A 13,021-nucleotide genomic window follows, 5' to 3' on the forward strand; every position below is an offset into this window, starting at 1 on the left:
AAGGACAAGAAATGATGGAAATGTGGAGATAGACACACGGTCCATACAGCGTTTTAATGCATATTTATGAGTGCAATAAAACTATAGAACTCAAATGACATTATCTCCCGTTTTACTTGGTCAATTGACTTCAAATAAAAACTGGTGTGGACATCAACTTCCGTACTTTCAAATGAGAGCAACCAGGGGCACGTGTGTGACGTAATCACAGCGTTACGAGGCTTCAAAGATGATATGCGTAAACGTGTCGCATCCGACACTTTCGGTGTTAAAGGGTTAAACGATTCCTCGAGGCGGAGAAAATGCCTCGATCAAAAATCGAGTTACTAGAATTATTCGAGTAATCGTTTCATCTCTAATTCTAATCATAGCAAAGTTTGTTATAACAAACCATGTGACATCAATCTCTTCTTGTTGGTCAAATAAACATAAAAAATAGTCAGATTAGCATTTGGTAAGTAATAAAGCAGTGCTAATAAGACATTATCCTTTAGCAGTCTTTATCGTTTAACTATGTTGTCCAAAGATGGAACCTTAATGAAGCCTGAGGTGCAGCTCTTTAATTTTTTAGTTTGTGGAACTAGCCATGTAATTTTTCAATAACACTTACGCTCATATTTGCGCTAATTAATCTATTCTCTTTCCCTACCAGGTATGGCCTCACAAGTCTTGGTTTACCCACCACACATTTATCAAACCCAGACAAGTGCCTTTAGCAGTGGGAAGAAACTCAAAGTTGAGCCCAGCTGTGTGTACCATGAGAGAGCACATCCGCGGGCTTATCTGAACAGACGAATCCTTGGTATTGTGAACCCGACGAAAGCCGGCTCGTTCTTGAGCCAAGACTTGACGGCGGGCTCGAAAGTGTTCGGAGGACAAGTTTATCCTGTGAAGACAGTGATCGTGCGGGGCGTCCAGAGACAACAGCCCGTGAAAAGAGGTGGAGAATCGGGCCCAACTGTGGTCCAGCAGCGCCAGAAAACAGGGGTAATCCATAAGCAGATCCAGGAACAACACCAGCCACAGAAGACAGTCACAGCAAGTGGGGGCAGCAGTGGAGCAACAGGGGCAGGAGGAGGGGGAAGGGGAGAGGGCTGCAGTGGAGGAGTTGAGGGAGGTGGAGAAGAGGAGGAAGGTGACACAGAAACAGGCTGTGGAAGTTTGAACTCGGCTGACAGCTCTCAGCGATGTGGACTGAAACGTAAAAGTGAGGAGCTGGATAATCGAGGGAGCACCATGCAGATTGTGGAGGAACTGTCAATGTTGCCTGCCATGTTGCACACAACGAATGTAGGAAACGCAGCAGCAGCTACCGCGCCTGCGGCCGTGGGGGGTGGAGGGGGGACTTCCAAACAGACTGTAGGACCCGTGGGTGTTGGTGCAGCAGGAGGAGCGGGAGGATGTGACGGGGACTATCAGGTAGTACAGCATGAGGTGCTTTGCTCCCTGAAGAATACTTACGAAGTGCTGGATTTCTTGGGCCGAGGCACATTCGGACAGGTTGTAAAGTGCTGGAAAAGAGGCACGGGAGAGGTAGTGGCCGTAAAGATCCTGAAGAACCATCCCTCTTACGCTCGACAAGGTCAAATCGAAGTAGGCATCCTTGCTCGTCTCAGTGGGGAAAATGCAGACCAACACAATCTGGTGCGAGCCTTTGAATGCTTCCAACACCGCAGCCACACCTGCCTTGTGTTTGAGATGCTCGAGCAGAACCTTTATGATTTTCTGAAGCAGAACAAGTTTAGCCCACTGCCCCTGAAAGTGATCAGGCCTGTACTACAACAGGTGGCCACGGCTTTGAAAAAGTTGAAAAGCATGGGTCTGATACATGCAGACCTCAAACCTGAGAACATTATGCTGGTGGATCCGGTGAGGCAACCCTACAGGGTGAAGGTGATAGACTTTGGCTCTGCCAGCCACGTCTCCAAAGCAGTCTGCTCCACGTACCTTCAGTCTCGCTACTATAGGTGAGTACAAAGCTACAAACAAAATATTTTTGGCTCTTGTTATGACATTGTTTGGTTGTCTCGACATTCCGTAAGCAGTTACAATATATTTTGGAGGTAAAACTGTTGGGTTAAAAATGTCCTTCCTCTGGCAAAACAAGGAAATGTCTCCCATGTTGCACAACATCCTGGCAGCTAAGGAGCCACATACCACCGGAGGCTGGAAAAAAGTGACTCTACCGTGTTTATTATAACAGATTTTTCTGACTGCAAGCCTGGGAAAGACGATGTTATTAGGAAATGAATGGACTAAATAGAAGATTTGTTTTTTCAACTTCAATTGCTATAAAGATTTATAGTTCTTTTTTTATGGTTGCGAGATATCCATGCCTTAATATTTGAGCATGAACCTCAACTTTGTTTGCGTAATTGGATTACATCTAGAAAGGCAACACAAGAAATGATACAAGTGCTGCTCAATTGGCAACACACATTTTGTTGGCTTTTTGTCTTTGTACTGTCTGGTCTTGCAGTGCGAATAGGCACAAGTACCAAAAGTGAATAATGCTATGAATTTATAAAACGATAGCACTAAACCATGTTAGGATTGTTTTGCAGGATGCTGGAAAAGACATAATTTATCTCTCCTAAAAAGTCATCCTCAAACTGATACATTTATAAAACATTTATAAATCGTTTTTTTTTTTTTTTTAATTTTGTTTTTGGTTTTCACTGTAACCATCATAAATATTTGGTAATATGCAAGAATGTCACAGTCAAAAGAGTACTGGCAAAACAAAGTGCAAATCTGGTGGAGATTTTATTTTATTTATGTACCTTTTTTCATGTGTCATTTTTTAAAATATGAAATGTGCAGATGATTGGTTCCAGCAAATACTTTCTTGCTCATGACAATTTAGACAGCTAATGTGACTTTCCTCTTTCTCATTGTACTTAAGTTCGCTAATTGTCAACCATTATATTGTAGAAACGGTTACTAAGAGCTGTTCAAAGATAAAACTGGACAGTGCAGTCTTTTCAAAATCATAAACAGATGTAGTTTACGTTTTCTTGTAAATATTCAGATCTCAACGCAATGGATTGGTAAAGATATTTAGAGTAACAACATCAATGACATTTTATGTGAAAAATATGCTTTTACATGAATTAAACAAAAATCTCACTCTTTAATTTTGTGAAAAGAACGATGTCAACTGGCCAACTCCGTTTTTCCCATGAGTTTTCGTGGTAATAGTCTATGGATTGATGTTGCAATACCAAATGTGTGTTGCAGCTATAAAACTTTTATTGCTTTTCCTTCATCTAACATCAAACAATTTTCCGTAGAATACCACTGTAAACATTGTTACAGGAAGTCGCCAAAAATAGAATTGTGTGTACTTTGCTGTACGTTTGTAAGGCAAGAAGTAAGGAGAGCAGCTATTTGTGATCACTGTAGTCCTGGATTTGGTGTCATTCTGCTGCTCTATTTTCAAATGCTGTAGCCTAGGAACAAATTTGTCTGCAATTAACAAGTAATATTTTAAGGTGTACAAGTCCTGTTAAATTTGTAGTTGAGAAAGGTAATCCACAGTAGATGATAGGGCAAATCATTAGGGAAACACCTCAATTATAAAAGTGTGCGCACAAAACTCCACTTGCAACAAACACTCAAGTATTGGGGAATTAATACCAATGTGCTATGTAAAATAGATGCTGAAATTAAATGTAAAAATGACTACGGTCCTTTGTTGAAACCATGCAGAGCATACTTCAAGGCAGAAGCAGGTTTTTTAAGGCTGTGAGTAAAGAATTGCTTAAAATAGCTCATCGGACACTGGCCAGTGTACTTCTACAGATGATTAAGCAGCTAGAAGGAAATGAAAGGAAGGCTTGATTTACTAATCAGTTCTCACTTCATTCACTGAAGATTCAGTGTTTTTCAGTCCTTTGTTTAAATGTTTCATGTGAATTATGAGCACAATTAATGTGGATATATAGTTCATGGGCCGGCCACTCAACATTTTGGAAGAAACCAGACTGTTGCGTATTTTACATTTAAACAATTTGGTTGTTTCCCAACGTGGATTGCGCGAACAGATTACTTTTGCACCCCAGGGAACTGATTTAAAGGGTAAAATTCATAAAAAGCTTGTTCACATTTTTTGTGTTAAATGTAAAAAATATTGTTCAAGGATTGTCCTTGGAGCTTATGGTGTGATCAAATGAGTCAACAATATGTAAAAACTAAATATTTACGAGACTCTTGTTTAACCTGTTTACGTGAATTCGATTTTGACGCTGTTTTCAAAATATTTTTTTTCCCTCGGTGGGACATCTTTCTCTTTGCTAGATCAATAAAAAGAGACAAAAAAGACACAATCTGTTCTGTTCTGTCTCCCCCAAAAACCCTGTAGCAATAAGGGTCATACCATGCCATACCAATGCCTTACAATCTTATTCTGCTTCATCCAACGTTGGTTTACTCTCCTTAGCAACCTGAGCCCCTTTCAGACATACGCTGAACTCCGGTTAAATCCGGGGGAAGCCCGGATATCTGAAAGCAATTTCCCTGGTTGACTGACACAGAGATGGTACAGACATTAACTGGGTCGACTTAACCGGGATGCGGCATGTGTGACAGCAGCCATTTAATTCCCGGGTCATGCTGATGGGCTGATGACGTAAATATCATGGCGAGCCAATTGTCATTTCCTCTTTTTTCGCAGTAAGACTAAAAGCGGTAAACAAGCATTGCAATTATCAACGTGGCAAACTGGAAAGATAGCAAAATTAAACTGGAAACAGCTAAATTAAATTGCAGCTGGATCTAAGAGCCGAGGAGGAGATCGTCCATCTTTGGAAATATGTGGTTTATTTCGTTGCCGATGCTGACCAAAAATGATGTAATTTCCGGTTTATAAAATCCCGCCCCTCGACCTCCCTGCACAGAGAGCGCCGAGTCGCCAACTTGGGACAAGTCTGAAATAGAGCTGTCCCGACTAGTCGACATAGTCGACGTCATCGATGACGTAAATCCGTCGACGAGCACTACATCCCGTCGACGGTTAATGAAGGGTTAAAAAAAATATATGCGCGGAAAGTTCAGAATGTCGGATGCTCTGTATGCAATCGGGGAAAGCGGCACAAAGCTAAAAAAGCGCACCAGAGTGTCCAAAACATTGACTTTTTTCAAAGAAACAAAGGAGGGTACACTCTTCTGTCCTGTCTCTTCAATGCCAAGGTTGGCTGCACGTCGGCAGTGAATAAACACCTCAAGCGCCGTCACCGTTTGTAATTTTTTTTTTTCATTTTTTGTACACCAGAGGGTGCTGTCGCCTTACTAAATAATAATGTTTCATTGACATTGGGCCTATAAGTGCTATTAGTATTGTTCTTAATGCTAACTGAAAGGTTTATTTCATGTTATGGTATAGAAAATTATATAAGGTTAAAAGGTCATAAATATATACAGTATATACAGTGATTGCACTCAAGGGAGAGATTGTCAATGATAAGGTAATAAATTAAGGTAAAGGCAATTCATATAGGCAGTTCATTGATATACAAATAAGGTTTAAAAGGAAAAAGGTGAAAAGTTTTCGTTAATTTCTAATTGTGTTGTTTTATTTGTGTGCACCGTAGCTCTTACAGTGTGATTACATCAAGGATGGAATAAAAGTTGTAAACCATCAGTTTAAGAGACCATCTTTTCAATCGGGATGCTACACTAGTTAATTCTATCAGCATTTCAACTCATTGTTTATTTGTGATTTATTATTGTTATTTACGTGTTTACTTGTACTTTAATAAATAATTTAAGTGTTCCAGTATGTTTTTTTGTGAAGTGATAAGCGTCAACAAAAATTTCATTGCTAAATTAGTAAACAAACAAACAAAAAAATATATATACATATATATATATATATATATATATTTTTTTTTTTTTAATTATTAGATTAGTCGACTAATCGTAAAAATAGTCGGCTGACTAATCGGGAGAAAATTAGTCGTTTGGGACAGCCCTAGTCTGAAAGTGTCCAACCCGGGTAATTCCCAGTACATCTCCCCATGTCTGAAAGCCATGACACGGGTAAATCCCGCATCACCCTACATGGGAATTTAGCAGGATATAAGTCTGAAAGGGGCTTTTGTTGCGCTTCTATGCTTCGTGTAGCTCCTCTCAATGCGGAGGAGCAAATGCTCTACTCCGTGCCCCTCCCAGGTGACTGAGCTTCTTACCCTATCTCTAAAGGGAAGCCTGGACACTCATCGTAGGAAACTCATTTTGGCCTCTTATATCTGTGTCTTGTTCTTTCAGTCACGACCTACAGCTCGTTACTATAGGTGAGAGAACATAGATTGATCGGTAAATAGAGAGCTTTGCCTTTCAGCTCAGCTACTTTTTCACCACGACTGGTCGATACACCAGGCAATCTTCCGCTCCTTTCTTCCCTCGCTTGACAACAAGACCCTAGATACTAAAACTACTCCACTTGGGGAAGGATCCCAGTCCTGACCTGAAGGTGGCATTCCACCTTTTTTGCCAATAGCAATACAGTACAATTTAAAAAAGATGTATTGATTAAGCTTCTTCATTATTATTTATTTCATAATAAATGCATACCGATCTGTTTTTATGCATGAGTTGGTTGCTGAACAACCAGTGTGATTATAATGAAAGGAAATGAAAAGTGGACAGGTCAGCTTTGCATTCCATACAGTGTATTAGTTGTCTTTTAATAAATAAATGGCTCTAGGGCAGTATGTAGAAGGAATATTTGGGAGGTCTCACCTTGAAAATGAGATCGGCCATGACTAAAGCCCTCTGTAGTTGTTGGCAACCACAAGCAAAGGTGTTGCCAAGAGCAGAAAAACTTGTTCACTGAACTGGTGTGTACTCAGGAAGCAATTGCTCGGATTTACCGTTGCCTTGTTGTTGCAGTCTTGGAAATTCCATCTCCCTAAGAGCATAATATGTATATAACAGAGGCATGTTACAAAATATATAAGACCACCACAAGAGAGTAACTAGCGTGAAGGTAGGGGGTTTCCATGGAGATGGGTCACGAAGAGCCAATTGAGTTATTTCAAGCAAGGTCACAAAGCACCAATGGAGTGATTTCAAGCAAACCATCATGTTCGATGGAAATGTGGAATTTCAAATGAAATTCACCATTTTAACATATACACAAATCAACTCACATCTCCTTTTTTCAGTTTTAATCGTGAGGTTTTAGATTAGAAAAAATAAAGGCAACTGTAGCATTAACTTTTTATGGGTGGTGGTCCACAGCTGCATTGGAAGCTTCGGTGGGCTTATAACAACATTGCTGCTGTCTTAAAACGGACTTTAATGTCGCCAATGAAGTACATTATTTAAAAAACTAAAAAAATTATAACATCAACATATGGATAAGTACCATTGGCTTAGCATTAAAAATAAACCAAGGGAAATTGAGAGTAACAATAAACTAAACATACAAGGATATTTCCTAAGAGCACAGCCACAGTCTTGCTGGTCAAATTAGAGCAAAAACAATGAATTAACTAGAAAAGTACGCAGTGTAACACAAATATCCACCATAGTTAAGCATTCCTAATTTGGAGCAGCGCCACAGTGTACTCTTATATTTACTTGCCTCCTGCACTTGCTTGAAACTTACTACTGTATTCACAATATTGTGTTATCCACTACAAAATTAAGGAACAAGAAAAAAATTCTTGTTCAGTTTTCCCCTCCTCCAATTCCAGCCTGAAAAAAGGCTGATACCCACATGTAGGTCACTCTTATTTGTCAATTAATATCTTGCTTTGACTTCGAAAGTCTTAAATTATATTAATACATGGTGTAGTACCCTTGCTATAGGTGTTTGTGGAGGGTGGGAATGGAGTCCTACCATTTAAATGTACCAAAAGAAGAGTATTTGATGTCTCCCAATATTGTTGTAAGAGTAATTTTGCAGTCTTGCAAACAAACGTGATAAAGAGGCACAATAATGCTGGAAAAGATACAGTTCTTAGACTAAGCAGCTATAAATGGACAAGACGGCTTTTAAAATACTCTCACTGAGATGTAGATGACTGCATAAAATGATGCAAAATAGACATCCTGTTCAATGGAGTTGAATGTGTCCATTATATTTTCCATTCAAATTTGTAATGACTATACAAGGGGAAAAAATTAAGTCACTCCCAACTGGGACAAAAATCTTTAACTTTGGCTCCATGTCAGCGCATTAAGAGGTTTATATTGGTCACACACGCCCAAACCTTGTACCCTTAATCCAAGGCCTAGGCTGATCAGTGTGGAACTGCTGACTGTTTTCCACTTAATAATGCTGAATGACCTGAAGGTTTGCGTGTCAAAATACAGTTTGTGGAAGAGGTGTGCACAAAGGCCTCCTACCTTCATAATGTGGTTACTCTTTTGCTGATCTATATCTATGCTATCTACATGGGAGCTTATATCAACCTGTGTCTCTGAAAATATGCATCAGGCCAAGCTGTGTACGGCCTATGTAAGCAAAAATCTACATTAGAGTGAAATGAGTGAAATTTATCTTCAGTAACTGCCACCTTGACAGCGACTTCTGTTTTATGAGCGGTGAGCAGTACATTTTATGAATCGAAACTGTGCTTGAAAATTTGTGAATCAATATCGAATTGTCACTCATTTAATATGTAAATTAGACAATTTCATGACATGGAACAGCAATGTGGATCAGTTGGCACATTTATCTTTATATGATATTTTAAGGATTGAAAATGGCTTTACCAGAGGGCATGGATGCTTGGCTTTGATTCTGAGACAATATTCCCCTCATCTTTCCCTGCCAACACTTTGCTTAGTATTTTATACCTGCAGTATTCCTGTATGGGGGACCACACGACCCACCCTGTGCAACACCAACTTCAGCGTTACTCTATGCAAAATCTTCCTCTAATGTGGATGGGATGAGAATGATTGCTAGAATCCCTTTGGCATTTTTCCCCAAATGTGTTTTACTGGCTTAACTTTGGAATGTGTTTGTTTTAACCACATTATCAACTTTGTCTTTTTTTTGTCTTTTTTTTGTGTCAAAAAAGTATGGTGAGTTTTCTTAGACAGCACAATTTGTTGGATTCAAATATTTGCTAGGTACAGTTATTTGAAAGGATTGGTGAAGTGAAAGACATGTTAATCCACATTTTTGATTGTGTCAAAAGCAATTCTTACTCACATACACATTCCACAAATTTGACATTTTCATTGTTTGCACAAAAAAGTGCTGATACCCTCCACCCCTCCCTCAGCTGATATGTTTGGAGCAATCTAAAACAAAATTATAAAGAAATCAAACAGACTAATGCTCCTTTACTGCTCGGGCGGAGGAGATTTTAACACTGTCCAAGCTCTTATTCCAGCCTGGCCGACCTCCTTACCCACTGGCCCTGTCTGCTCATGCTTGACCACTCAGGCTCAACTAATGATGCGTGCTATTTACCACTGTAAACCACCTGACAGCCATCATTTGAAAATCTTAAGATGTTTTGTGCTAAGACTGTGTTTCTTGTCCAAACATCAATTTCTGAAAGAAAAAATGTAATATTGTCTGTTTCTGTTGTTGAAGATTGCCATGTGACATGATAATTTTTTATTGTAATTATATGAAGGTAATTTTAAAAATATATTTTCTGCAGGGCTCCAGAGATTATTTTGGGTTTGCCATTTTGTGAAGCCATAGACATGTGGTCCTTGGGCTGTGTGATAGCTGAGCTTTTTCTGGGCTGGCCGCTTTACCCTGGGGCCTTGGAGTATGACCAGGTAAGCAGCCAAATTTGAGTTGTTTTTTTTAATTAAATTTTTTTTTTTTTTTTTCTTTGCATACTAACTTTTTTCATACATATTACACAATGTTTTGATGTTCTCCTACATTTGAATTTTGTGGGTTCTAGTATGATCCCTTATTTTGTAGTCTTGCTCTTTTATTATTATTTAGGGTTTGTATGGGTCCTTGAAATCCTTGAAATTGCTTGGATTCTACTGTCGTGTTTTCAAGGTTTGAATAATGCATAGTCCTTGAAAATGCTATGGAAGTGTAAGGCACACAATATTATTCAGCACCCTGTCTAAAAATATAAGTTATTGAAAAAAGGAAAATAAAATAAATTAGCTTCACCGCTGCAACACGCTCCGTCTGAAGTTGCTTTCCCTTGTTGTTTTACGTCACATAGTTGCTCCCAAAAGTACAGTGCATTTAGGTCCATGCGTGAGTAGTTTAATTCAGTGAACAGTATAAAAATGGAGCACTATTTAAATGCAAACTTGTGCATTTGCTGTGATTTAGTACAATCATTTTATCGCATGACCAGTTCCTCTTCTTTAGTCACATTTTTTTGGGGAGATCTCCGCACACCCTTTGCCAGTTGCCGTATAATTCCGCTGGGAGCAACTTTGCTTAGCTTTGTCGCCACTAGAACTCTGCCTCCTTGCCTGGCTGTCGATCGATTCCCCTGGTTGCACAAGAAAACGGCAAGAAGTAGGAGCCTTGTAAAGAGCTTCAGTAGTTACTGCGAAAACGGACTAGTTTTTTGTTGTTGTTGTGAACAACAGTTCCACACAAATGTACATTTAGATCTCATTTAGCTTAGCAATTTGAGGCGTGTGACCCATTTTTCCAGCGTCCCAAACTTCTAAGAAAGCACGTTTATCAAGGTTTCATCGGCCGTGATGTGTATGTTTCCGTCCACCAAATAGACCCTACTCACCAACGTCACAGAATGACGTGTCGCTGTATCCGGCCGCCATATTGTCCGTCATTGTTTATCCGTATTCTCAATGGTTTCAATTTGTCGTGCAATTTATAGTGCAATTCATGGAAGCCCCGGTGCTTTCAGACGCAGTAAACTCATTGGATGCGTTGCATAAAAGGCGTTATGTGGAAAAGCTTCAGTCTATCCATTCGCCAGATCCATATTTGATGCCTAAATCGATATTTTTCGACCCGCTGTCTTCGCCCTCTCTGCCTGACATCTGCTACCCTGATATCTAAAACTATCTTGTCCACACAGTCAGCCTATTCTCACGAAAGTTTGAAAAACTTTAAGAGCAGCACTCTAAGCAACATTACCCCGTGTGACCCTTTACTTCCAATTTTCTAAAATGGCGACAATCAATAATAAAAAAAAAAGTTGACTGCGATGGCCGACGCTTCAAGGATAGGTGGATATTGGACTATTTCTTCAATAAAACACGCAACAACTGTGTCTGCCTCATTTGCAAAGAGACAGTCGCTGTTTTCAAAGAGTTCGATGTGACGCGATAATGATATTACCGAACAAGACACGCTGACATGTACGACAACATTACAGGGAAGATACGCAGCGAGAAATTATAGCAATTTGAAGCTAATTTAATTTCACAGCAGCAGTATTTCACAAGAGCCCGAGTGTCGAAAGAGAACGCCACAAAGACGAGACAGTTGAAATTATGAATTAAAAAAAATAATAAAGCAAATGTGACACACAGAAGGGCTTGCTAAAATTAGTTTAAATATATTGTTCTATGTAAATCAGCCAAGGTAGCCCCCCGCATTTTTACCACACCAAATCTGGCCCCCTTTGCAAAAGGTTTGGACACACATGTTTAACTGATGATCCGTAGATGAGGCCATGCTTCTTTCACTTGGTACCAGCTAAATATTATTCAAAATGTAATGATGGTGGAAGAAATAAGCATCTTGAATTTGAAACTGTATGTTGTCGGCGATTAGCCTCGCAATGATCTTAATTGTGGTTGTCAGCCCAAAACCCTCTAAATATATATTAAATGCATCTTACCAGATATAAAATGACTACTACATAATCTGTGGTAATCGTTTGGAGCCCAGTTTTCTCATCAAATTGCAGCAGTCCATCTCGCTCTCCTCTCCGGGTCTCTCGGAATACGATAGAACTTCAAGTCTCTCCGTCTATCTTCTCTGTTATTGCAACCAACCGCCACACACGCCTTCACCATTTTGATTATTAATGTTAACGAGCAGAAAAACACGCCATAATAGGAGGAATTTACGTAGCGGTAATGCGTCAACACGACGAGTTGACGGACAATATGGCGCGGAGGCGTGGTTGTGACGTCATGTGAGTAGGGTCTATAGCGTGCTATCACTACGCTAGCACCTCTGCTATTGGACACGTTCAGAGTTTGCCCAAAAATTCAAATTGCTGCCCCCTACCAGGGGTTTTTAGAATTGGCACCTTTCAAACTAAATTTCTCGAGGCACCGGGGTCATAGAACATTTTGAAAGACGTTTGCGCACTGGTGACAAGGCATCATATTTTATTTCTGCCTCTTTGTAAAAAAATAAACAAAAATCCCCCAAAACGTTTGTATAGGGATTAAAAAGTAATGGAAACTGCAAAATTGTTCTGAGAAAAAAAATGCTCGTATTTGGCCATTAAAAATGAGTACAAACCCTGATTATTATTATTAATTTCTGCAGCTCAATTTAAGCAACCTTATCTGACACAAGAAGGTGAAGCTAAAAATAGTTTGACACTCCTCCTACCTCCCCCTTTCATTCAAGCCAACATTACACTGTCCATGTGTCTTGTCTGGGCTGCATCACATTCCCCATTTCCACCTTACTATTTATTTTCCCCTTGATTTCCTCTGTCTTTAGTTTGCTTTTCCAGGGTCCATTCAACTTTCCAATCGTTCATGACCACAGTGATCAGACTTTCCATTCTATTCTGTTTTAAATGTTTCCTGAATTTTGTGGATTCCTACGGGCAAATTTCTATGTAGATGGAAGAAGATGGTTTAAATCTGGAACCAAAATGGAATGATATTCTGATGGAAAAGAATGAGATATATATATCTGTGGGTTACCTATTAGAAAACAGTAAAAATAACCTCTTTTTGTGGTAGGAGTGGGCTTTTTTTTCTTCAGATATTAGCAATCGAGGGGTGTCTGTGAGACTCAGGAGAAATCGGTTTTCCTCCCCCCAGTGGACCCCTGACAGTCTCTTCCTGGGACCAGACTGATCAGGGCTTATGCTGAGCCGCTTTCCCCTATCCCCTCAAAGCCTGC

At 39.7% G+C, this 13,021-nt stretch overlaps 1 protein-coding gene across 1 annotated transcript in view; it reads left to right on the top strand.

The window, feature by feature from the left end:
- hipk3b (homeodomain interacting protein kinase 3b) overlaps positions 1–13,021 on the top strand; it is a 58,623-nt gene that overhangs the window by 17,483 nt on the left and 28,119 nt on the right. The window contains exons 2-3 of the mRNA XM_057829334.1: positions 653–1,967; positions 9,630–9,753. Coding sequence (XP_057685317.1) covers positions 653–1,967; positions 9,630–9,753 — 1,439 coding nt within the window. The remainder of the gene's footprint in view (positions 1–652; positions 1,968–9,629; positions 9,754–13,021) is intronic.

The sequence above is a fragment of the Corythoichthys intestinalis genome, chromosome 1, assembly GCF_030265065.1.
Source record: "Corythoichthys intestinalis isolate RoL2023-P3 chromosome 1, ASM3026506v1, whole genome shotgun sequence".
Classification (NCBI taxonomy): domain Eukaryota; kingdom Metazoa; phylum Chordata; class Actinopteri; order Syngnathiformes; family Syngnathidae; genus Corythoichthys; species Corythoichthys intestinalis.